This window comes from Acanthochromis polyacanthus, chromosome 4 (assembly GCF_021347895.1).
Source record: "Acanthochromis polyacanthus isolate Apoly-LR-REF ecotype Palm Island chromosome 4, KAUST_Apoly_ChrSc, whole genome shotgun sequence".
NCBI lineage: Eukaryota > Metazoa > Chordata > Actinopteri > Pomacentridae > Acanthochromis > Acanthochromis polyacanthus.
The window spans coordinates 17,859,093-17,883,922 of NC_067116.1; the positions used below are offsets into that span (position 1 = coordinate 17,859,093).

A 24,830-nucleotide genomic window follows, 5' to 3' on the forward strand; every position below is an offset into this window, starting at 1 on the left:
ATTTTTTGTAATTTTTTTATTTAAAAATAGAATATTAGCGATTTTTTTTTGTACTGAAAACGGCTGGAAATGACTGAAGCTTAAAGGGTTAAGACTATATTTTTTAACCTAATCCTGCATCATAGGACACAAACTGTACTCTAGCTGTATGTGAATTGTTTCTCAGTCATTGTTTTTCCAATTAGTCAGATATCTACTGCAGAAAATGCTTTATTACAGGAGTATAAATACTCTAGCATCTGCAAAAAGTAAAAGAAATAATTATAGCTCACATATGGCACACTCCCATCAGACATTTACTTTAATGGCAAACTTCTTGGCATGCTATAGTGCAATGTTACATTAAGTGGGAGGTTCTCAAACACAGTTTATTGCATAAATGCGGCGATTCTCTGCTTACACAACAGCATGCTTACCTATAAAATACCAGACAGCCTTTGATAATAAAAAATCCATATGCAAGCCATTACTAGACACAGCTTAATAAAAGAAACAAATGATTTCCTCAAGTGCTTGGTACAATTAAACCTGATGGCGTTCAGGTGTAGAGCAGTGACTTGCGTTAAGCTGACAGACTAATCTTAATTTGTGTGATTGATGTCTGCGGCGCTTTGGCATGGACGGTTACAGAGTGATTAAAAGACAGACTGAAGCAGACACTGGAAGCATCCATTTTTCAGCGTTCATTCCCCCCCTGAACGTCTTATCATTTCTCTTGCCAGGTGTTCCTTCAGCTCCTCGCAATGTGGTCTCAGTTGTCAACCAAACGTCAGTGCTGCTGGAATGGCACCCACCACGTGAGACGGGCCACCGTGACGACTTGTCATACAACGTCTTGTGCCGCCGATGCCACAGCAGTGAGCGGCGAGCGTGCCAGCCATGCGATGACAGTGTGGTGTTTGTTCCCGGCAAGCGGGCGTTAAAGGACACGAGCGTCGAGATCAGCAAGCTGCGGGCCCACACTTCCTACACCTTCGAGATACAGGTTTGTCCCCCAAGACAGGTGTGTTTTTAAATCTGTGTTTGCACTGTTTCATGTTGTAAACAGGAATATTCAATGACAATCCGTCTTTTGACTATTACACCCATCAGTAGGCCAATAGAATGTCTGTGAAAAGAAGTTGTATCCAGGATTTGAAGCAGGCACAGTGAACTTTAAAGCTGACCCAGAATCACAGCAATCAAAATTTGTTGGGCTCAAAGGAGTCAGCAGCTGTAGACAACTGTAATCACTCATGAGGAATTAAGAGGTCATGTCACTAAGAAAATTTGATTGTTTTTCTATATTGATTGTTTTTCTATATTCCCATAGCTCATTATTTAAGTTGCTGTGTGTATAATTTTGACCCAGCAGATCATATTTCCAGAGACCCATAAAAAATCTATGAAAGAACCAAAATGCATGATTGATTTTTGTGACAAAGACACACAGATTTCAACAATTCCATCACAGAAAATTCAGAGTTATAGAAGTTATTGGAAATTCAAAATTGCCATGATATACACAATCTTTACGATGCATGTAAATTTCTGTTCACAACTATACGTTATTACACAACTACGGGTTACACTGTAATCCCTGCATGGCTCCAGAATCTACTGATTTATTAGCAAAGTGACTCCAAGAGACTTTTGGATCTATTGTAGCTACCATCCTCCAGCAAGACATCAAGTCAAACTTTACAAAACCACCTTTAAAGCCTTCAGACAGTGGCTCTCTAATGCTTAAACTTTGGATTTTCATTGGAAAATTTCTGCAATGTTTAGACAAAAAGTCACTCTGAAATTTATTAGAACTTGAACTAACCATTTGTTTGTCTACTTTCATTAAAAAGTAAATGAAATACAAATATGCTATTCAATAAACTAATCATTCCCCACTTTAAAAACAGCCTTGGTGCTGTCAGCTCTTGTTTTAAATGCAAAATAGCTGCTAGATCCACTATAATGCTCAAGGATGCTAAAGCTACGTAGATGCTTGCACACAGGCTTTTATGCACAATCTCCAATTATATTCCTCAACTCACAAGGTCACCCTGAAGTATATACAGCCAGTACAACGGTGAACCTTCAATCTTCTACCATCTGCCTCTTGTACCATAGGTACTGAGGACCTAAACCAAGGACTTGCACTATAATTGTTCAGGAATAATTTAATTTCTGTGTGTATCCAGTGAAGGTTAATGTTCGAGGTCAGTGAATCCACTAAATAGAAATGACTTTTTTTAAGGGTCTTTTTTAGTGTAGTCCTCTCCCAAATATACACTGACATGAATACTGTGGATCCATCAATGTGAATTGGAAACATTTTCAAGCGCTGTTGTGAACAGATCAATAATGATGAATGACTGAAGCAATGACATAATGAAAATATTGATTATTTTATGTGCTTACAGAACAGAGCCACCTTTAAAGACATGAATTTTCATTGAGATATCATTGGATTATCTCATTTTGACCCATAATTAAAATGTGCAAAAGTGGAAAATACAACAGCTAATCTAATGAAATTGAGTCTGGAGTCACAGTTAGATGTCACCTGAAGAACTGAACTTATCGACAGTTTTTAATGTATTTGTGAAAAACTGGGCTTTTTTGACGAAGATCAGCACAAACCACATGGAGACACTTTACTCTTGGAACACAAGGTATTCTTCAGTGTGAAGAAAATCGCAAATAAACAAAAACAATAACAAGTCAATGTTGATGCATCTTGAACTATATGCACAAGGATATGTCCTGCTCAGTGGGATAGCACTCTGTCAAATCTTAGAAATAAAAAAAGGAAAAACATGGCCGACCATATGGATGCCTACTTTAGACCATTGTACTAAAAAGAATGATGTGGACCCAGATATGAGCATTATTATATCAAATTAGTGAACAGATGCATATTTTTCAGTTGAGTACCAAATATTGATCATTTTATAGTCTTAGCAGAATGTTTTTTTTTCTTGTAAATATGAGACACAAACCAAATAAACTAGCAAAAAACAATCTAAAAGCACAACAGATGTGATACAAGACGTATTCAGTGTTCAGCTTTTGTATAATGATTTACTATATCTGAAGACATTGTTTCAGCCGTCAAAACGATTCCCTGACTGCATGATAAACAATATGGGAGAGCTAATTAGCTGATCTTTAAAAGTCACTTTGGACCTGCTAATTTTGTCTGAAATCAGAGCCATCTCATCTTTTCTGATAAGTGATTGACTGCTAGACCACAACAAGTGTCAAATCATAGCTTAGAATCTGTAACTGGGAAAGACAGGTCTGTCTAAGTTTGGATTTCACTGCGTGTTGATGTGATGTTCATGGAGCTGCAGTGAGGGAGATGCCGTGTACACAAAGAGTTTGAGGGATGATTGTGTAACCCCTTTCAAACCCAAAATAACTCATTTGAAATAAAAAAAGTGTAAGAAATTGATTTGCATTTTCAAGCAGAAAATGTAACCATACACCAGTCAGCCCCAACATTAAAGCAGCTACCGTGTAAATGCTACCAAAACAGCTCTGACTGGTTGTTCAACTGAGGGTGGCCAGTGGGTGGTACATCTTAAAGTAACATCTGTGAATGTCAAGATCTAAGGTTTCCCAGCAGAACATTGCATTGTAATGAGATTATGTTATTCACTTCACCCATCATTGGTTTTAATGTGGTGGCTGATCGGTGTATCTGGCTAACCACAGGAAGGTAATCTTTTCTGAATGCTAAGCAGAGCAGGGCAGCTTTACCTGATGTGTTGTGCCCCAAACTAGATTTTAGCAAGTCTATCAAGCCTAGTCTGATATTATTAGTATTGGTCAAACTCACCCAAAAATCCGTTTCTCACGTCATGTTAAAAACAAAATGGAATATTATTTGAATGCGAAAAAAAAAAAAAGTCCAAGTGTGTAAGTTAGGCAGCTGGTCAACACAAGATGCGGTTTCTTATCATGTCGTGCAGCATCAAACACAACGAAATGGAGTTAACATAAGGAATTGCGATGAATTAAAATAAGTACTAGTGTGAATGTAATTTTGAATAACTGACTGTTGCTGTTCATTCTGTACAGGCAGTCAACGGAGTCACCAACAAGAGTCCCTACCCCGCCCAGCAACTGTCCATCAACATTACAACCAATCAGGCTGGTGAGTTGGGAGTGCAAAGGCCGTGTGCGTGTGCGCATCTGTGAATGTGTGCCTTCCCTGGGCCTCAGTGGATAATGCGAGGGAAGGATGGCTGGGGAGATAAAGGAAATTGAGCTTCAGCCTTTTAATTCATAAAGCATGTTATAAGCTTGTCATCTTCTTGCCGTCTCTCTCCCCCGTTCTGTCTTTCCTGCACAACTGCAGCTTTCATCCTGTTTTCCTCCTTCCTTCTGTTTCTCTGTCAGTTCTCTTTCTCTCAGCTTTATCCCCTCTCCCTGCCCTTCCTCCTTCTCCCACAGTGTAATTCTTAGAGACCATAAAGTAACTGAGTTATTACTCCATCAATACTTTATGGAGACAGACACAAGTGATATTTCCACCGCTACCCAAATTTAGATTTAAAAGCCGCTTTGCTATGGAAAACACATCATTTACTTCATCTACAGCAACGCTGGCTCATTTCTAATCGAAACATGATCCATTGTCACCCTGCCGCCTTCTCAGCGCATTTGTTACTGCTCCCGGAAGCAAACCCCTCTTATCCGTCGAATCTTTTAGGACTCAACAAAAACTGATTTATTTTCAGGTTGACTGCACTGGGGGGATTTTTAAATTATGCAATAGGTTTTGAGCGCATTTCATTGGACCTTAGGATATGAAACTCACTCCACATAGCGAGAAGCGTGTAAAATGTCAATCGTGGCAATATTTAAAAAAGACTGTGAGGGTTTCAGGTGACAGCTCGCTCATGCTGTCAAATTATGGCTACAGAAGAAGTATTTGGCTCGTGAGGCATCATGGCGTTTACTGAGCTTTATGGCAGCACCGTGATGTCCCGATGACTCAGCTGTATAAGATGCGTCCTATCTATTTAGGATATAGTTTCAGACTGGAGCCCCATGAAAACCATGGAGACAAATTCAATTAGATTTTCAGGTTTTTTTCTTTAAAACACCCATCTTAATTAAATTTCAAACACTGTAATACATCCCACTGTGATCTAGTATCAGTCTTATTGTCTTGACTCCTTCCCGACTCCACTTTACGCTACTATCAAAGTACAAATGTGATGAAAACCATCTCATAAAATGATCCCAGAAGCAAAACCATGAAATACATTACAGCCACCAGCTTCTGCTTCTTAAAATTATGGGTAAAAATGCATTGCAGACATAACTCTTGTTTCCCCATCAGTGACAAGTGCAGTCATTTGTTTTCATGAGGCTGGAAGAGGAAGCATTTTTCTCCTTTGTGTGCAAATAATCTTTGGCAATATGTCATGACGTTATACATTATATTTCCATATTTATGATGTTTAAGCATGCTAGCGAATCCTTTAACTGCCTAATTGATTATGTGTTTTTGTGTGTTTTTAACAGCTCCCTCAGTAGTTCCCATAATGCACCAAGTGAGCTCAACGAGCCGTAGTTTCTCGTTGTCATGGCCACCGCCCGAACAGCCCAACGGAATTATCCTCGACTATGAGATACGATACTATGACAAGGTAGAGTGGGCTGATAAATGTCTGTGAAGGTTTGTGTGTGTTTCTGTGCTTTTTACTGTTATTGTCACAGCCAGTAATCTGTTAAAGAGTCGATAAAACGGGCAAATCAATATCAACTGCATCAAAGTCATCCATTATCACAACTCTTACTGAAGACCTGCAAGAGTCTCACTTCTTCAAGTAGCTCCTCCCATAAAAAAATGAAAAGCTGTCTCGCTGATTGCAGGTATGTTTATTTTCTCAGAGGCATGTGTTGCACCATTTTTCTATACGCTCTTGATATTTGCACATATTTCCAAGTCCGTGGGGGAAAAGTGTTAGTGTTTGTGCCGTGTAGCCTCTAATATTTCTCTGTTGTTTGCTGAGTGAGATTGTTTCCTGGATTCGTCTCCTTGGTTTACTGTGTTGATGTGGGGTTCAAGTTTCTGTCTTTAGGATTTTATTCAGGTCTGTGGATGAGAAGGCATTTATACTGGCGTTCAAATAAAGAGCACCACCCGTTAAAAGTGTAATTGTCATTTGCATATGCTAAATATGTGGCAGTGCTTCTGCAAATAGCCTTGGATTTGATTATCAGGCATACATGATGCTGTAATAGTGCATCAACTCTTGCCTTCAACTATATACAATGATCAGACACAACATTAAAACCACTGACAGGTGAGGGCAATATTGATCATTTTGCTAGAGTGCAGTGTTTTGCTTGGAAGCCTTGGGTCCTAGTGTTTATATGGATGCTGCTTTGACATGCACCGCCCACCTAATCACTGAGTACAAGCACACACCCTTATGGCAGCAGCCTGTGTCCCTTGCATAGACTGTATATAAAGATGGACGTAGCATCTGGCTCCAAAATTGAAGCCCACCCGGAAGTGTCAAAAACTTGCAATATCACGCCGTCCGCTAGGGTTGGCTCCAAAAAGCTTTTGCTCCATAGACCCCAATTCATTTTTGGAAAAAATAAAATGTGATAGACTGATTTTCTACAGCTCAGGATTTTTTTCCCATTAGTTTTCATGGTCAAAATGAGAGATCAGGTGGCCGATCTTAAAATAAATAAATACTGAATTTTAAATAAATCGTTCAAGTTTGGCGGAGCCAGGGGGCGTGGCTATACTTGGTTGACAGTCCCATAGACTGGTCCTGCCCCGAGTTGCTCTCCGGTTCAGCCTGTTTGATGACACTTTTTACGTGACTGGCTCCAAAAAAATCCCAAATGGCGACCGGGATCATTGGCCTCCAAACTCAATAGATCCCAATCCAATCGAGGACAGGAGGTGCTCTCCCAACAGGCCATAGTTGTTTTGGGGGCACCAGGATCCTACATAGTGTGGGAAAAGCCACTTTTTCCCCGTTTCCAGTCTTTGTACTCAGCTCAACTGACCATTAATGCCTGTTGTTTGATAACAAAACAAAATATAAACTTGTGCATTTTTGCCACAGTGTAAAACTATTCCTTTGTAAAAAATTAATAAATATCATGGTAATAAAAGATTTTAAAAAGACATAACAGTAATAACAGGGAAAAGGGCTGATGTTCAGAGGAAACAAAACATTAGCCCTATAAGGACAAAGAACCACTCTTCAAAGTGTAATATATACATACAGGCTGTTTTATCCATATAATAACTGTGGCTTAAAAAAATATATATATATGGACATAATAATAATGCCATCCACAAGTAGTTCTAAGTTAGCGTTTAATACCCGACAGCGCAGTGTGGGCTGGAGTTTTTAGACTTTCAGATGGGCTACAGAAGAAGCATCTGTCAAATATGTGTTTTCAATGAATATAACAAAGAAATAACAAAAATAATGACTGAAATCCACGATTGTACTCATATTCCCAGCATACACAAAAGAGTGACAGACATGATGACAGAAGTGTTTTTAATGCGTCCATTCTGCACAGTATCATTCAGAAATAATGATCATCACTCAGTAGTGTATTCTGCAGTTTTTATAATATTCTAATCATAATTGCTAATTAGGGCTGCATAGTGGCCTAGTGGTTAGCACTTTCGCCTTGCAGCAAGAAGATTCCTGGTTCAAATCCCGGGGTGGGCCTGGGATCTTTCTGCATGGAGTTTGCATGTTCTCCCTGTGCATGCGTGGGTTTTCTCCGGGTACTCCGGCTTCCTCCCACAGTCCAAAAATATGCTGAGGTTAATTGATTATTCTAAATTGCCCGTAGGTGTGAATGTGAGTGTGATTGTTTGTCTGTATATGTAGCCCTGAGACAGACTGGCGACCTGTCCTGGGTGTCCCCTGCCTTCGCCCAAGTCAGCTGGGATAGGCTCCAGCACCCCCTGCGACCCTAGTGAGGATAAAGTGGTCTATAGAGAATTGATGGATGGATAATTGCTAATTATTTTCTGTCGCTTAACATGACCACTACTGATCGACATGACATGATAGTTAATTAAGGACAGCACTATAAATATGCTGTCAGGCTATTTATTACATTTATAATTCCTTCCCAACTATTTTTTTTTATCACACTTGTGGTAGATGTCTGTTCATGTATCATCTTTCATACAATGTTATTTTCTAATAAGTCAGGATTGATCTGAGAGCTACAATGCATATTTCATGGGGCCTGTTGTCTTACTGACAGGATCAGTGATGGAGAGCCTCTCTTTATTCCAGCACACATGAATTGTTGATGGTATTTGTGCAGCAAAAATGAGCGTCCATTCATTCACAGTGAGCTTTTGTTAAAGTATAAGACTACATATGAGGTTGGTTGTGCTATTGATGGCCACCATGATGTATAGAAAATGTGAAGTATTTATTTTTAAAAGATAGATTCACTGACTTATTGAATCATAAAAAGTAGCGTTTGTTTCCATGAACACCTGACAAAGTAGTTGAAGCTACCACATAAACTGCAATGTAAACTGCAAGTGAAAATCCAGTTAAGTCAACGCATAATATACAATTTAAACTAATTTATGTTTGACTAAACACTTAAAATATGGTCCCATCTCAGCTCAATCTTTGAATATTTTGATGTCGCACTGCAGGAGATGAAATTCCATATTCTTTAGCTGCTGAATAATAATATAAACATATAAGCACTTTATCACTTCTTCATTTTCACTCCCGTTTTGACTGCTGTGATGCCCTTTTCTTCTATAGGCTGTCATGAAATTTGCACGTATTCCAAAGCCCATGGGGAGGAATGTCATAGTGTTTGTGGACTGCAGCCACTAACATCACACTGTTGTTTGCTGAGTGAGATTGTCTCCTAGATTCATCTCCTCAGTGTTGATGGAAGGGTCGAGTCTGTCTGTGGACCTCAGCACATCCCTGAAGTCAGCACAGGCCAGTGATATTAGTTATCTTTATCAGTGAATGTCAGACTCTTTCCTCCCAGAGACAGGCTGCTCCACAGAAAGCACAATGTCTAGATGTTGGTAGTTTCTTTCCTTGACAGTTGAAGTTGAGGGAAAACAATAGATATTCAAAATTTCTCAAAGTTTTGTGTCTTTGTTTCTGTCTTCTAACCCACCACGAGTCAGATGTACTAATGGACAGAAAAGGGAACAGATGGACAGAAAATTCAGGGAGAAGTGTCATTAGGTCCTTCAACCACACTGTTTGCTAATATCCTGTATCCTTCCCACTCTTAAGCCATTGAGTTGAGAATGAAAGGAAGTTGTCTCAGTCCTCACCTCCCTGTGCAAGTGCTTGTCATTCTTTTCCACCACTTGTCCAAGGGCAGGTTAATAATGGCGCTTTTCAAAGACTTTACATATAAAATCAACAAACATTAAAATAGAGGAACATCAGGCTAAGTTAATCAAGATGTCTGTCTCACTAGCAACGCCTTCCAGCCTGTCCTCGGGGAAAACAAGCCATTTGCAAACCGCATTTGATTTATAATCCCTCCGGCATGTTTGAGTCTACCCCAGGTTCTCCTACCTACCATGAATGCCCAGAAATTCCCCATTGGCTGGCACACAGATGGCATTGTTATCACATACCACCTCAACTTGCTTTTTTCAACGTAAGAAGCAGCTCAACTCTACTCCCTCTTCTCTCCTTCCACATGTCTGCGCTGCTTCTCAGGTCTCTAAAGATTAGTGCAGCCACGCTATAAAGAAAATAAATTTTTGGCTTTGATTTTATTGTTGTTGTCAGCTAAGCCTTGGAACTGTCGTGGACGTTTGGAACATAGATCAATGGGTAATTGTTCCAGTAAGTGGTCTGCACGGACATGACATTTTTCGACCTTGGTAGTTTCCCATTCACAAACAGGTGGTGACAGGTTTTTGCCTGCCATCAGGAGCAACTTTGTACCCAAGGACACATAGACATGCAGAGGTGCCAGAGATTGAACTGCCAATCTTGCAATTAGAAATTACTGCCACTTTCACAAAATTCTGTGTTGTCATAGTGAAGGGGTTTGTTTGTCTCTGTGAACCTGAATCCACAGGTGAATAATACCTGCAACGTCTGAACAGGGAAATTGGTGCCCTTTCTTGTAGCAAGACCGCGAGAGAAACTTACAGTGAGCGTTTAGTGGTCTGGAATTGACCCATGGATTTCAGTTGGGTAGCCAGTGTCATGCAGTTTGACCACTTGCAGTGACGGGCACTGCATTGGATGAGTTGTTGGGGCTTGGTGACACCTAATGTAAGCTGTCACATTCTCACCAGAGGTATTTCGAGCTTTGTCATCCTATTTCTGTTATGTGCAGCCACCTAAAGTGGGCAAATCCTGTGATGGCTCTGACCTACTGAAGCTCTTTCCCAGGTCTGAAGCAGTAGGAGTCTTGAAGTAAATGTGCTATTCCGCTTGTTTTCATTTTTTCGCAAGAGAGATTAAAGTGTTGCTGTTGGTAAAAATACTGCTCCTATTTTTATGTTCAGCATTGGAGAATAATTCTACCTTTGTAACTGAATCACTTAAAGATGAGAGGACTAAGGTGCCAGTTTATACCCTACTGGGTGCTGTTCAAAGCTGCTACCATTCTGCTCTGTGAGGCAGTCTGACAGAAGCAATCAAGCTTCCAGCTGTCCTATAGTGGACAAGGTCCTAATCTGTATGAACCAGGTGTCTCTGCAACAAAAGAACTAATGGCAGAGTTCAATGATCAAACTATCCTGAATAGAGAATGTCTAACCTGAGGCACCAATGTGAGCCTCTGATTCAGGGGTAAAACGTGCACAACCTGATTTCTTTCCCATCAAAGGCTGCTGCTGTAGGAAAGAAAATTGTGGAAAGAAAGGAAACTGTGACTGCATGTCTTGTCTTTGTAATTCAGTCAATGGGAAGCAATGAATCTTGAGACTAAAAGTTAAATTACCAGCATATATGTCACCCATAGGTAAATATAAAAATGTCCTCATATTTTCTGAAGCTGAGCCACCAGCTGCAAAAACAGAGACTTTCACTGCAGGCAGATTAAAAACAAAGAGCAAAGCATCTACAAGGGTTTACGTTAGATACACCACAACGAGCCCATGCCCTCTCATCCACAGCCCTCATTTTATTCAAGCCATCCTCCTTTCTATTTTACAAGCCTGAAGAAAATAGTTTTTGGCATTTTTGGGGGGATACCACTTCTGGTCCCTGCACTCATTTTTTTCTTTTTAATACATGCTGTCAGTGAGTTGGTGCTTTCATAACTCACTGGAACTCTCAACTACAAACAGAACTACAAACTTTAAATGTCCAAGACTCTCGTCAACTGTTTCTTTCTTATCTATTCTCTTTGATGAAAACACTCAGTCGCAGTCCTAAAGTCCATTGCTCTAGAGGACTCACTCAGAGATTCCAATTTTCTAGCACAACATAGTATATGGCTGTAATTTTACTGTGCTACACATAAAGAAAAGAGACTGTGTTTGTGTGTCTCAGTTTTATAGTTGGGGTTACGATTGCAGTTTTTAAAGTTCCAGTATGGCACTAGCACAGCCATTCATCATTACATAATTAGTAATGAGAAATTATTGCTTCCGAGTTTACATTCCAACCACGTGTTGATGCTTTTGATAAATTGCATTCAACTTTTAATGGAATTAAGCAATAATTTATGTATGCCGATATGCACAGTATGCACACAGAATGACCTTGGTATCTTTCAGAAGTATACTTTTAATGAGACTAGGCTTGTAATTACACCAAATTTTATGCAAAGATGTATTTAAACCAGATTCTTTTATGTCTTACTCTGATGTTGAAATGCTTCTAAATGATCCGTTCATGCTGATCTAGTGTCTGTTGTCTGTAATGTAGCTCTCCTCATTACTGACTTTCTATCCCAAAATGTAATTTAAAGAGATCTTCCAGAGATAACTGCGTTTGAGAAGTAAAGGTTTTCTGACAAATTGCATTTTATATTCCTGCAAATAATGAATGTCGTCTTAGTGGCAAAGACAGACATTTTGTGGTGTTGCTTCTACTACTTACTGGAAATCAGTCTTACCAACTGTCACCACCGATTTCTTTGAACCTTGACCATAGACTATTTGTATAGAAGGTAGACATAGCTTCTTTTGCTAGAAGTATCCTAAACCTGTATTATTTCTAACAGCCAGCATAGGGAGACTCTTTAAGTTGCAGAAAGAAGCCTGATTGTGTTGAAGTCTTTTAAAGAAATTATTCTACTTCTGCCTTGATTTTCTTAGTGAGACTGTCAACTATTTTCTAAGTCTCCTACAGTGCTGCATGATTTTTATCTAGTAAATGGTTTCATGTAGAGAAAAATAAACAATAAATATGTTGAAAGGTGGGGTTACCTTGTGACTAAGAGGTTGCTATTGCATTATAAATTGTAGTGTCCCAAGTTCTAGACCAGATTCACCCTCACTTGTTATCCCTGGTTAAAGAAGACCAAGATGGAATCTACAAATCAGTGGGTCATGCCACAGTCACATGACCATTAACTTGCCAAAAAACAATTGGTTGCTCGAAGTGTTTTCTTATTGTGTGAAAAACTAAGAAAATTAATTTTAAGGGAAAACACATCATGACAACACTGGCAAACTTATTGCAACATACAGATCTGGGCAGAGGTTTGACACACGTCTGATCTTTAGATCCGTATATCCATCATGCAAAACCATCAGGGAGGCATTCTGCAGCATTCCAGTAGCCCCAAACATGGTGCTAGAGTCAGGAAAAAAAAACTATCTTCAGCCACAAGAAGAACATGCAGTCCTGCAACAGATGGTTTGGTCCCCACAGAGCCCTGATCTCGACATCATGGAGTCAGTCTGAGATCACATGAAGAGGCACAAGACACTGAGACAGCTTAAAATCCACAGGAACACTGTGGCAAGTTCTCCAATATGCTGAGACAACATGCCTGCCAAGTGCTTTGAAAAACTGTGCACCTAGGAGAAGTGGTGCACTAAAAATATAGCTTTTCCAGTTCACTTCACTTCCTGTGCAATACGCTAATAAATAAAACCCATTCACAACAAAATTTTGAAAGCATCCTCACTTTACTTTTAGTGCCTGAAACTTTTACACGAAAAGGTATCAGGGAGAAAAAAAAAAGGCACAGCAACCCTTCCCCCGTGTGCAGTGCTCTCAGCACGCCTACTTCTCACAGTTTTAGTAACAGCGAAGTTCCAGGGAAAGATGGTGAAAAGCGGGCAAAGAAAGAGAAAGTTGAGATTCTGCCTCTCGGAGAGCAATTAGAGTGAGTCAAGGACAGAGTGAGAAGTAGTGCACTCACTAAGAGATGTAGTGGAGCTGCAGTCTGACAGCCACAGATAAAACCCTTACTTAGTCAAAATCATGGCAGCGACTTTACTGTAAGTCAGCCTTATTTCCTGCTGCTATTTTCTTATATTATTTAACACGGGAGCCAATTAAGATTCAGTATTTCGCACCGTACAGCAGTCGACCACATAAAGACTAGTTTTAGCGCTTAGCTTCAAGTGAAGTTGTCCTCAGGGAGCAGTTTGATAAGCCTGCAGAGAGAGAGGACAGGTTTTTCGAACCAGACAGCTGTACTGTACCTCCTTTTTCTTGCAATTTTGTAATTTCTCCACCTTCCTTCCCTCAATCTACACGTCCATTCCTCCCTCAACCACCCTTCCTCCTCCTTCACTCTATAGATAATGAGGTTTTAATGTAGTAAATTTGATATGGCACAGGAAGGCAGGATTTTTCCCCACTACTTATCTCTGGCTAGCAGGCCTTCCCAGATGGGCTGGCCCCTAACCTCTTCACTCTGGCAAGCATAGAGCCGCCATCACCACCCCCCTCAACACACACACACATATACACACTGACACCTCCAAATCCAAGCCCCACCCCTCACACAATGCCACTGCTGAGGCCACTTCCAAATATAACGTACTCTCTCCAGGCTTTCAGCACTGCAAATTCTATAGCTGTCTATGTGTCACATCCTAATTGTTCGAGTGGGATTAGTGGAGTCGGTCTTTGGTCGTAGTTCTGTATGTCAAACCCGAACACAGTCAAAGAAATTATGGCGCAGCATTACAATACATCAAGGTAACAGAAGGACGAGGAGAGTAGGCGAAATGGAATGTAAGAAATCACAGAACATAATAGTAATAATAAATAGACCAGTGAAAGGAGTTAAAATAATGAAGGGGAAATGAGTATTTGAGTTTTTATGCTGTCAGTTTTTCATAATCATCTTTGGCCCCTTTTATTCATGTCCGTGTTATCTCCTGAGAACCCTCGCTCTGTTTCTCCCATCTCCCCTCAATTTTTTTTCCCACTCTTTTCCCCTTTACACCGTCTTCCTTATCACTGCCATCTTCTCTCTTCCTCTCCTGTTTGCTCTGCCGTCGACCTCCTGTACCCTTCATCCTCACAGCAGGGTTCACCCCCCCACCCCCACGTGCCATCATCACACCATATCTGTGGTTCTTCTGTGGACTGTTTCCACTTAACTGCAGTAAAACCTTTTTTTATCGGAAGGAAAGTGGCGGAAGAGAGGAAGCGCAGAAGGAGGCCACAAATAGAGGTAAAAGGTGGTAGCCTCGGGTTTATAAGAGGTCTGATACACAATTCACCTCAGGAAGATGAATGGAAGGCGAGATGACAAAATGCTCACCTGTCTATGTGGGTAATAGCTGATTAACTGCATTATTACTGTATTATATTCGCAGGGAATGAGTGGGTCAGAGAGGCAGGAGAATTATGACGAGGCTGGTGGTCAGCGAAAAGAATGACTGGAAGATAGATGAGAGGAGGAATATGAGAGGGGAAAGGCAAAGAGGGACGTTTAAGGTGGTGGAAAGAAATATTGGGTAAAATGGAAGTGAAAATGACAGTGGGTTAACAAAAGGGTTTATTGTAAAACAGTGCCTGAGCTGTAAAAGGTCAATCGAAGCAAATTGCTGAAAAACTAAGCAGTTTTATTACTTAAGTCTGCTGATGTCTCGGAATGCGGATATTTTTTGCTTTATGTAGTAAGGTTTTGAAATACTCCATTTTGCCTTTTCTCTTTTGCCATAACACTAAAATGGAGATGAACTCTGAAAAATACGATTTGTAGAAGCAATGACCCCGGATCTCTACAAGACTTACTATTATGTGTTTTCTTGGGGACAATTTAGTCAGCAGAAAGTAGTTCCAAATACGACTGCGCCTATCAAGGTCTGGGCATCATCAAGAATAAAACTGGTAGTATTTCAGCCCATTTGCTGTTCTTGAGGTGTAATTTTTCAAAGCTTTTCACTGTATGAATGTTGTACTGTACTGTATCAAAACTATTTGGATGGTAGCATCTAAAAAGCTTCAGTTTGCAGACGTCTTAGAATTTCACTGTGGTAGAAAACACAAATGTATTTACAATAGGTACATTGCAACGCAAAACTGAAAATGTATTGCTGTAAAAATGTAAAAGTCAGAGTCTTATTTGCTTCTGAGGTTTGAGAAGATTCTGCCCATTAATTAAGAGTGTAGTGTCTCAGAGATATGCTTATTGCCAACTGGTCTTGGTCTTTCGGAGATAAAAAGACTGCTACGGCCTAGTCCTCATTGCAGTTTAGTTTAATAAGCTGGTGGGGGAAGGAATAGTTAAGAGGATACTGTACGGTTTCTAATGTGTTGAGTCTGTTTCCTGGGGCCAGAATAATTACATTCATTTGACGCTCACTGAACCGAATACAGATTGTGAGAATCTTTTGAATGCCATCTGCCCATTCTGAATCAAATTAAGCTTCCTGATTCAAGTGGCGTAAAACATTTTAAGGTACCAAAACCACAGCAACACTGGTTCTATAATTTGTAATATCAGTGCATGCTGCAAAATGGTAGTTTCTCGTCTCTTCTGGCAACTATAGGAATGTACAATTTGCTTATTCACTATATGATCTGATTTCATTGTGAGAGTCCAGTGATCAAAGTGCATTAATCTTTTTGTTTTTTATAGTAAAAAAGGAATGCATTTCAAAGCGTTAAGACACCAGACACTGACCCGAGTGTTTCCTTTGTCACTTCTCACCATGCTGTGGTGATGCAGAAGTGTAATCCAGGGTGTGTCAGTACACTGTGGCTCAGTAATGTGGTTGTAGATACACAGAGAAACTAGGAGGGCTGCCTTAGTGCAGGATCCAAATCCTTGGCAAGACTTGAAATTTTCAGTGTGGTTGCTGCTCGAAGGAGGATGTTGTTTCCCCTAGTGAAGAAAACCAGAACACACACAGATAGCAGAAAGGGGGGGGAGGATGCAGACTGAAATGAACAATGAGTTATACCTGCATTCTACATCCAGTGAGTCAGACTATGTCCTGGTTTTATGTTCCAAAATTATGGATAGGCTCTTTCTGTAAACTTCTGTCCCATCTTAGTACACATAGGGTAAATATGATTGTTCTGGTGCTGCGTTAAATATTGAAAGATATTATTTGAAAATGATCACAACATTTTTTTCTGGAAAAACAAAACATGTGGTGATTCATCTCTGTGGACTTGGAGAAAGTAGTCCCAATAAAAACTCTTCATAATGAAGTCTGTGGGTTACTCGGAGTAACTGGGACAATATTTCTCGAAAGATGTATATTTTTAAATGTCAGTCTTTTTCTTCACCTGTCTGATAGATATAATTATGACTAGACTATTACATGAAGTAGATCCTCCTCTTGAGTCACCAAAACAGCTCTGACTCATTCAGGTATACATTTTATACCTCTGGAGTGTCATATAATATCTGGCAACCACCAGGATAGTGGCAGTGGATCTTTTAGGTTCTGTGGGTGGGCGTCCTCAGCAGGCTTGTCCTGGCACATCCCCCAGATACTCAATCAGACTGGGATCTGGGAAGTTTGAAGGCCAAATCAATTCCTTGGACTCTTTGTTGTGTCTTTGTCATTTGTCTTGTCATCCTGGAGGCATTTCTGAGTAGTTTTGGCAGTGTAGCGGAGTGCACTGTCTTGCTGGGGTCGGTCACTGGCGTTGGGGAGTGCCATTACTAAGAGGGGCTTTGTCTGCAACAATGTTAAAGTGGGTGGTACATGTCATAGCAGCATCCACTTGACCCATAGGACATTACATCATAACAAGATGATAAATGTTATTCGCTTCATCTGTCAGTGGATTTAATGTTGTGGCAGATGGGTACCACCAGTGTGAGTGGTATACATTCTTTTTTATCATTGTTAATCCTTCTTCTCTTGAATGTTTTTGATAGTGTGGAACTTTATACATTGCCACCTGGTTTGGTTCTTGTGATGCTGCCGTAATGACCAAGTCTCCCTTCAGGCTGCTGACCTCAGTTTGACTTATCTGGTTAAATGAAGGTAGAACAAACGAAGAAAGTAAACTAAAGACACTGGACTGAATTCAAACTCACATTGTTGCAGTAACTCAGTCCTGTCAGTGTCCATGGTTTCATAGTCTGAAAATGATGAATGCCTCGGATTGTGTTGGAGCTCAGGATTAATCTTGTTTCAGCTGAAGGCCAAGAAGCCAGTGCTGAATTCATTCTGTCTCTTTTAGTCTGTGACTGAAGAAGTATTCATATAGTCTGTCTTGGGTGCTCCTGAAATATATCTATCTGTGTCTCTGCACTTCCTCCTCAGGCCCAGTCATCAGTGCTGAACAGTTCAGTGATCCAAAGCGAGACACCTAATGTGGTTCTGGAAGGTCTGAGGCCAGGGACGGGCTATGTGGTCCAGGTGAGGGCCCGCACTGTGGCCGGCTATGGAGCCTACAGCAAGGAGATGCTCTTCCACACCCTCACTGACGGTAAGTAGGTGGGTGGTTGGTGTGTGTGTGTGTGTGTGTGTGTGGGCTTTATGTTGGAGAGGAGGGAGAGTGCAGGGCTGAGAGTGAGAATGTGAGAGGTTGTGCAAGAGTGAAAATCTGGCTGTGAAGTAATTAAATTCTGCCCTACTTTGTGTGTGTGTGTGAGAGAGAGAGTGTGCTTGCAGTCATGTAAAATGAGCTCTGTAAATGATATTTTGTGTGTTAGAGAGAGAGAGAGAGAGAGAGAGAAATTGTCACTTGTATATTTTCCCTTCCAGAAATTTTTAGTTGTGTGTATGTGAGAGTCTCAAAAATATGAGAAGTCTGAAATGTAATATCCCTTTTCTCAGTTTGTGTACTGGATGGTGTTTGTGTAATGTGTGTTTATTTTTGCAGATGAGTATAAGTCAGAGCTTGGACAGCAGCTCTCCCTGATCGCAGGATCTTTAGTCGGTGGAGTGTGTATCGTCTCATTGGTGGCTATCGCCATCATCTGTACCAGGTAATTCACAGCACACACACATCAAATATGCAAGTGCATACATGTGAGCCTCTAAAATGTCCTAAAGGGTAGAGATGGAAGAAATGTGTCATATCAAATAACTTCAATACTATCGGATGTCCTATCAAAGAGTGTTTTTAACACAATGAAAAAATGAGGGCAAAACCTCTCATATGATCTATTTACTTGTGTTTTCGGAGCTTTCACCTACATCTGACAGTATTAGCCTTCATGCTAACAAATTAGGAACCTTCACTGATACAATTATGTTGACATCGATCATACATACAATCCTCTGCTATGTAATGACAAATGAGCAACTCTATCTGCAGAGGAAGACTGAGATCCATTTAAAAGCTACCACGTGGACTATTTTACTTCCTAACTAATGTTTTGAGGTCAAGAAACAACTTTCAGGGACTTGATGGCCAAGGTGTTAAGATTCATACCGTGTGGGCAAAAATGTCCTCAGCATCTGAGTCTCTGGTTCAACTCTGACCAGCTGGATGTTTGCTGCATATCGACTCCTGCTCTATTCCCTTCCCTCACATTTCCTGTCTGATTCTCCTGTGACTATCCTGTAAAGGCTGAATATCTTTACCAGAAACTTTTTCTGAGCTAGAGACTTTGTGGAAATGTGCTTTGACAAATGCAGCTGTTGCAATTCACAAACAGTAAACGGAACATTTCAGGATTTGAGCATTTTGATGACAAGTTGTTAATGTGACCTTAACAATGAAGTGTACCTTAAATGTACAGAACCGTGCCTGATCATCTCTTTCTTTCTGTCTGTCTTTCTTTCTGTCTTTCTTTGTAGATAGATAGAGTTTTCTGTCTTTCTTTTTCCAGTTGTTTTAGCAGACAACAGCCTTCTCACAGCACTGTGCGGGATACTTTATTTGCTGTTAATTGAAATAAGCCCTTCTTTCTTTTATCATTGTTTTCTTTGTGACATTTCAGTTTTCTATAATTTAGCTTGATAAACATATAATTTTTGTTTTTGTCCCGTATTTGCAGTATCTTCAGTACACAGGGTACTCCAGAAAAAGAGGAATCATAACAACATCAGTAATATGACATCAACTTGTACCCAAGCATCAGTTGACAGGACATATTCCTAATACTTGCTGCAAGTACACGGTTTGTTCTTGTACCAGGAAACTACAATTTTTGGATACATGGAGATATAAAATCACTGTAAATATGTGCTACCTATGAAAATTACATAAATAATAACTAAAAAAATAATTTTTGAATAAAAAATAACTTCCTTTAATGTTAAAATTGTGTGTACAGATGGAGTACAAGAGAATATGTCTAAGCTTGTGTCACGAGGGAGTGTACTGTAATATTTGGATGAAAGACTCTGGAATTACTAGAAATGGAAAATAGGTTGTAGACCAATTATGGCTAAGCTTTTGCACAAATGTGGCAAAAATGTAGTAAATTATCACAGTTTGTTTTGCAAGCCTTTCAAAGTGGACGTGAAATGTCCAAAGGTTTTGCGGCCCCATGACCTCCCACAAATAGCCAGCGACAAACTGTCTCTGCAGTGTGCAGTGTACGGTGTCTATTGTGAAGATCAACTGACATATTAGAATATTACATTCCTTTGGCTCCATCCCCAGATGAAAGCAGGAAACAAGAGCTGACGACACAGAACAGTAACAAGCCACACAGTAATAAGGAATTCCTAAAAAACGTTTTCTCAAGCAGACTCTTTTTTTTTTTTTTTTCTGACGTTCAGGAAGACTATTTATTTTACCTCAACCCAGCTGAAGAGAAGACAACCAATTAGATTTCACTCTCGCAACATTTCAAACTTTTGTGCAAAATTTCTGTCTATTTGCTACTTTTTCTCAAAGTCTTTTCATGTGTTTGTGACTGTAGAAGGAGGCAGCTGAAGGAGAGTGTGTATGGTGACAAGCTGCAGCAGTACAACACAGGAGGAGGTACGACCACGCTCTTATTCCTTTGTTATGAAGATAAATAAGTGCTAATGTCCGCCATGCAATGTTGGTAACTGAACGTTCTCATATTCTCCTTAGAGGTGACTCTGAGGCCAGACATGTTCAGTGGTCCCACCCCCACAGTGACCTTTCCCACCCTGTCTGAGGGTCACAGTTCACCAGGGGTCAAGATCTACATCGACCCTTTCACCTACGAGGACCCCAATGAGGCCGTTCGCGAGTTTGCCAAAGAAATCGACCCCTCCTGTGTCAAAATAGAGGAAGTCATCGGATCAGGTAGGCGGAGATTTTCATACTTGACTTTGCTTTGGCCTTCTTCTCTCTCATGTTGTTTCAATAAGGGATGAAAAGAAAATCTCAACAAATGCTCAAAATAAAAATCCATGATTATTTAAACACGTGTTGAATACATACATACATTCATTCTACCTCAAGGAGAGCTTCAATTGAAGAATGATATGAAAAAATCTCACAGTACTATTTCATGTGTACTATGAACTCCCATAGAAGGGAAGCTGGAAAAGTAAACCTTGGTTTATTTAATGAGACCAAGTGCCACTTGAAACAGCAGATACTCTACAGTAAATTAATCAATTTCTTCAGCTGCGCCAGACTTTTGTGTCAATGTGAAAGATCTGGAAACACGCAATGTCAATTTATTATTTTGCTTTATTTTTTTCCTTTGAAGTCAGGAGAGATGTTTTATTCATGCTGAAAACTTTCACAGGAATAAATTAAAACTGTCTTCATGCATTCTCTTTGGCTATCTGCGCTCTCACTGTAGAAATGCTGTGTGATGTTTGGCAAACGGAGAAAGTTGGTCCCAAAGCTTCCTCAGAATTTTTTTTTTTTTTTTTTTGGGGGGGGGGGTAGAGTTTTTGCATTTCGGCTGTGGGAAGGCAAAGGGAAAATGGGAACAAAAAAGGCAGAACTTTAAGATCAAGTGACTTATTTTAGCAGTAATTCCTACAGAATCTTTCATTATTTCATATTAATTTAATGGCTTTTACTCAGAAGAAAACAACACACAGATTCAGTACATAAAAATGTCTATAATAACAAAAACAAAAAAACAATGCTAATACTTAAAATGTGAAAAAACCTGCCATACAGCATCGCACATTTTCCCCAGTCAACAATTGGTGGCTTGCATGTGTAAAATAAATTATTTTAAAATAGTGCCCTAAAAAGTGTCTCAAAGCTAAGTATTTAACACTTTAACCTCTTGCACTGCCTTATCTTCTCACATGTTTATCATTTGTTTGGGTTATTCCTAATGGCAATCTACTCAACAATGTTCCAAAACCTAATAGCAATATACTCAACAATGTTACAAAACCTAATAGCAATATACTCAACAATGTTACAAAACCTAATAAAAAGTTTTTCTTGAAACAAGTATGTATTAAAAATTGATGTTAATGCTTATTGTGGATTTTGCTGTCAAACTACTGAACAAGAAAAGCACTCAGAGAGCACAGTACTCCACCAAGGCTGCTCAGTTGTATCGTTTCCAACAGCTTAAATCTTGACAAAAGAAAGAAATCACGGAACTACAGAATGTGGCCATTTAATATAGATGTACACACAAACAAAATGACCTTACGCTGAGCACAGGCATGTGTTACGTACAGATACGGAATCACATGATCTAAACATGTAGTGGCAGCAGGAATTGATGGGACTCAGAAACACCCCACAATTAAATCAACTGTTCCTTGTATCATTTCTGATGGATAAGTTCCAAGAAGTCTGCTGTAGTGGATTTGAAGTAGGATTGCAATCATGTGATCGTCAGCAGGCAGCTGATGTAGTGTTCACTTGCCTAATTCAAGGTCTCAAAGGCATAGACCATAGAAACATTTTCAAACAAAATATTTTACCTCTGAAATGGTCAGCGACAATATCACTGCAACACTATAGTGTTTCTTTTATAATGGTTTGTCATGACACATTTTACCTTTAGCAAAAAATTGCAGCTCCTGCAATGTGGATATAGCACTGGGGCTAGTCCACCATTTCAACACTATTTTGATTAATTGTTCAGCCCTACATGTACCAATCGTTCTCCAGAATCACAGACTCCTTAGTAATTTTGTCAGGAAGTACAGTATGAATTAAAGTGGATTCTGCTGTTGAAACTTCTCTTGTGGCCCTGAAGAGCAGATGACTCTTTTGTCAAACTGTAATTAGTATTGAAGTTTATATTGTTCTCTTATGGCACATACTTCTAATTAAATCTATGTTGAACTCTCTCAGGTCTTGGTCACTCTTTTCATTTTTCTCGTATTTCAGATCTGTAAAAAAAAAAAATCATTTTCTCATAATATCTTTTAGAGCAATTTGGTACTGTGTGCTTTTGAAGTGCCACTTGATATTAGAGACAGTTAAAAATTAAAATGTCATTTAAATTTATATTCCTTCAAACATGCAGCCAAGGATCCAGGCAATGAAATGTCAGTTCAGTGCTTTTCTCGTCATTCGCTACTAGAGAGAGACCCCAGAGGGTTAATCAATCAGTTACCACAAATTAATCAGTACGAATAAAAACATGAGGTCAAGTTCATCTTCAAAGTACTGGTTGCTTTCTGGGTATGTGTGCACTGTACCTAATAAGAACTTTAACTCTACGTGATATTTTGTCCATACATTTATATCATGGTATGACTACATATAGCGACATTAATCTTTTTGGGAAAATCAGTCATCAGCTGACTAAAAAAAAGTCTTCTCTGGGGTTATTATCATACCTAAAAAAACCAAAGTACCTCAAAGAAACCAGTTGATGCCATCCCTTAAACTGCTACCACAGTGTAAGGGATGGCATGCTGCTGCTAATTGACCATAGTCAGTAATGCGGGGCAGATTCTAATATTTTAATTTAATGTTATTTAAAACTGTTTGTCTATTACCTCAAACCAATTTTTGCTTCAGACGTTAAACCCCTGAAAACTCATAACTTATTTTTCTTCAGACTAAAGCCAATCAGATCCAAATGGCTATTGATCTCTGGGTGTTAAAGGTCGTGAACTAGATTGAGACTCTCACCACTCTGAGTATGTGCTTTGGGCTTTGGTCTGTTGAGCCACTCTGAGAGGCTCCCGGTAATCCCTCCGTTTCTCACTTTATTTCTCCAAGGGAAGGGTCTCTCACCTCAGCCAGAGGTGAAAAAGAAACGAGGAGGGAGGCTAAAATATAAGCTGAGGTGATATGAGACATGGCTGGACTTTGAGCCCTCAAATGGCTCAATGTCTCCCAATCTAAGCAAAAGTAAAAATGTATCCACTGCTATTTCTGTCTTGTTTTGCTCTCTGTGTTTCTTTCATACATCCTCCTGTCTCCAACTCTTTCTGTGGTTCAGCCCCTCTGGAGTTTTAGGGTTTGTTTTTGTATAGAGAAATGCTAAACAAAGAACCAAGAAGAACGGCAGATTGAGGAGGGAAGATAAAAGAAGAAAGCACCCTACGGAGATAATAAAAATATCTCACCTACTCCCTCATCCTCTCCCTGTGTGATAACACCCTCTCTTTTCCTCTTTTCTTATTACTATCACGCACACTGTAAGAAATGTCCTTCACACAAAGCTCTATGATGAAGACAAGTCATCAAACATTTAAATTTATAATAGCAAGGAGGAATAATGTCTCATCTGACAGTTACTGAACCAACAGTATATTTAGATATGCTGTAGATCTAAGATGGGATTTTACAACAAAACCAAAGAATGTTTCTTTTCAAGCTCCATCCTCTCCTTGACCTCCATGATTTTTGAGAAACAAGTGACATGTCATCTGATTTTGCCTCTCTTGGAGAAAAATACTGTTTTCGTCCCCCTCCGTTTGTCCTTCCATCCTTCCTGTCCTCTCCTCCCTTATTATCAATCTGGTCTCATTTCCATCCTTCAATCTTTCTACACCCCCCCCCCCCCCCCCCCCCCCCGCTCCCCATCTCTTCTTCCATTCCCATCCTCTTTCCATTCTTCTTCCTATTTTGCTCTCCATCCATCTCTGCTTCTCCTGGTTTACAGCACTGACAGTAGATAGTTTTTAATGAGCACTGAGATGTGGAGCAGAGATCACAGTGAGACAGGACGACACGGCCTGTCATCCAATTCCCATCACTCATCCATTATTCACACACCGATTTTTATCTCTGGGATGAGGACTTTTATTTTGAAGTGATATTCAATTTTCATGTCCCTAAGCAGTGTACTGCTGCATTTATTCTGACAAAACACATCTGCGCTTCCATACAAAGGACATTTTTGGTACATTGAACAAATTCATTGAAGTTACAACCAGCTCTCTTTTTTAAAAATATTTAACCGGGTTGATCAACATTGCAGTCATAGGTTGTATAAAAGAAGAGAATGTTTATACTTTGACATTGACCACTGGTTTGCAGAGTGCTGTTTGGCAGCCATCTTGTTTTTCGCTTGTGTTTTTTGTTTTTTTGAGAGGTGAAGCATATTTGGATAAGAGGGTGGAGCTGACCCAGAGTCTAAGACCATCTATGGATAACACATTTTGG

General features: G+C 39.8%; 1 protein-coding gene across 1 annotated transcript in view; it reads left to right on the top strand.

The window, feature by feature from the left end:
* The window catches only part of LOC110966046 (ephrin type-B receptor 1-like), a 119,094-nt gene that overhangs the window by 63,786 nt on the left and 30,478 nt on the right, over nucleotides 1-24,830 (top strand). Inside the window, exons 7-13 of the mRNA XM_051946972.1 lie at nucleotides 723-985; nucleotides 4,060-4,135; nucleotides 5,515-5,639; nucleotides 17,663-17,828; nucleotides 18,225-18,330; nucleotides 20,221-20,282; nucleotides 20,379-20,576. Coding sequence (XP_051802932.1) covers nucleotides 723-985; nucleotides 4,060-4,135; nucleotides 5,515-5,639; nucleotides 17,663-17,828; nucleotides 18,225-18,330; nucleotides 20,221-20,282; nucleotides 20,379-20,576 — 996 coding nt within the window. The remainder of the gene's footprint in view (nucleotides 1-722; nucleotides 986-4,059; nucleotides 4,136-5,514; nucleotides 5,640-17,662; nucleotides 17,829-18,224; nucleotides 18,331-20,220; nucleotides 20,283-20,378; nucleotides 20,577-24,830) is intronic.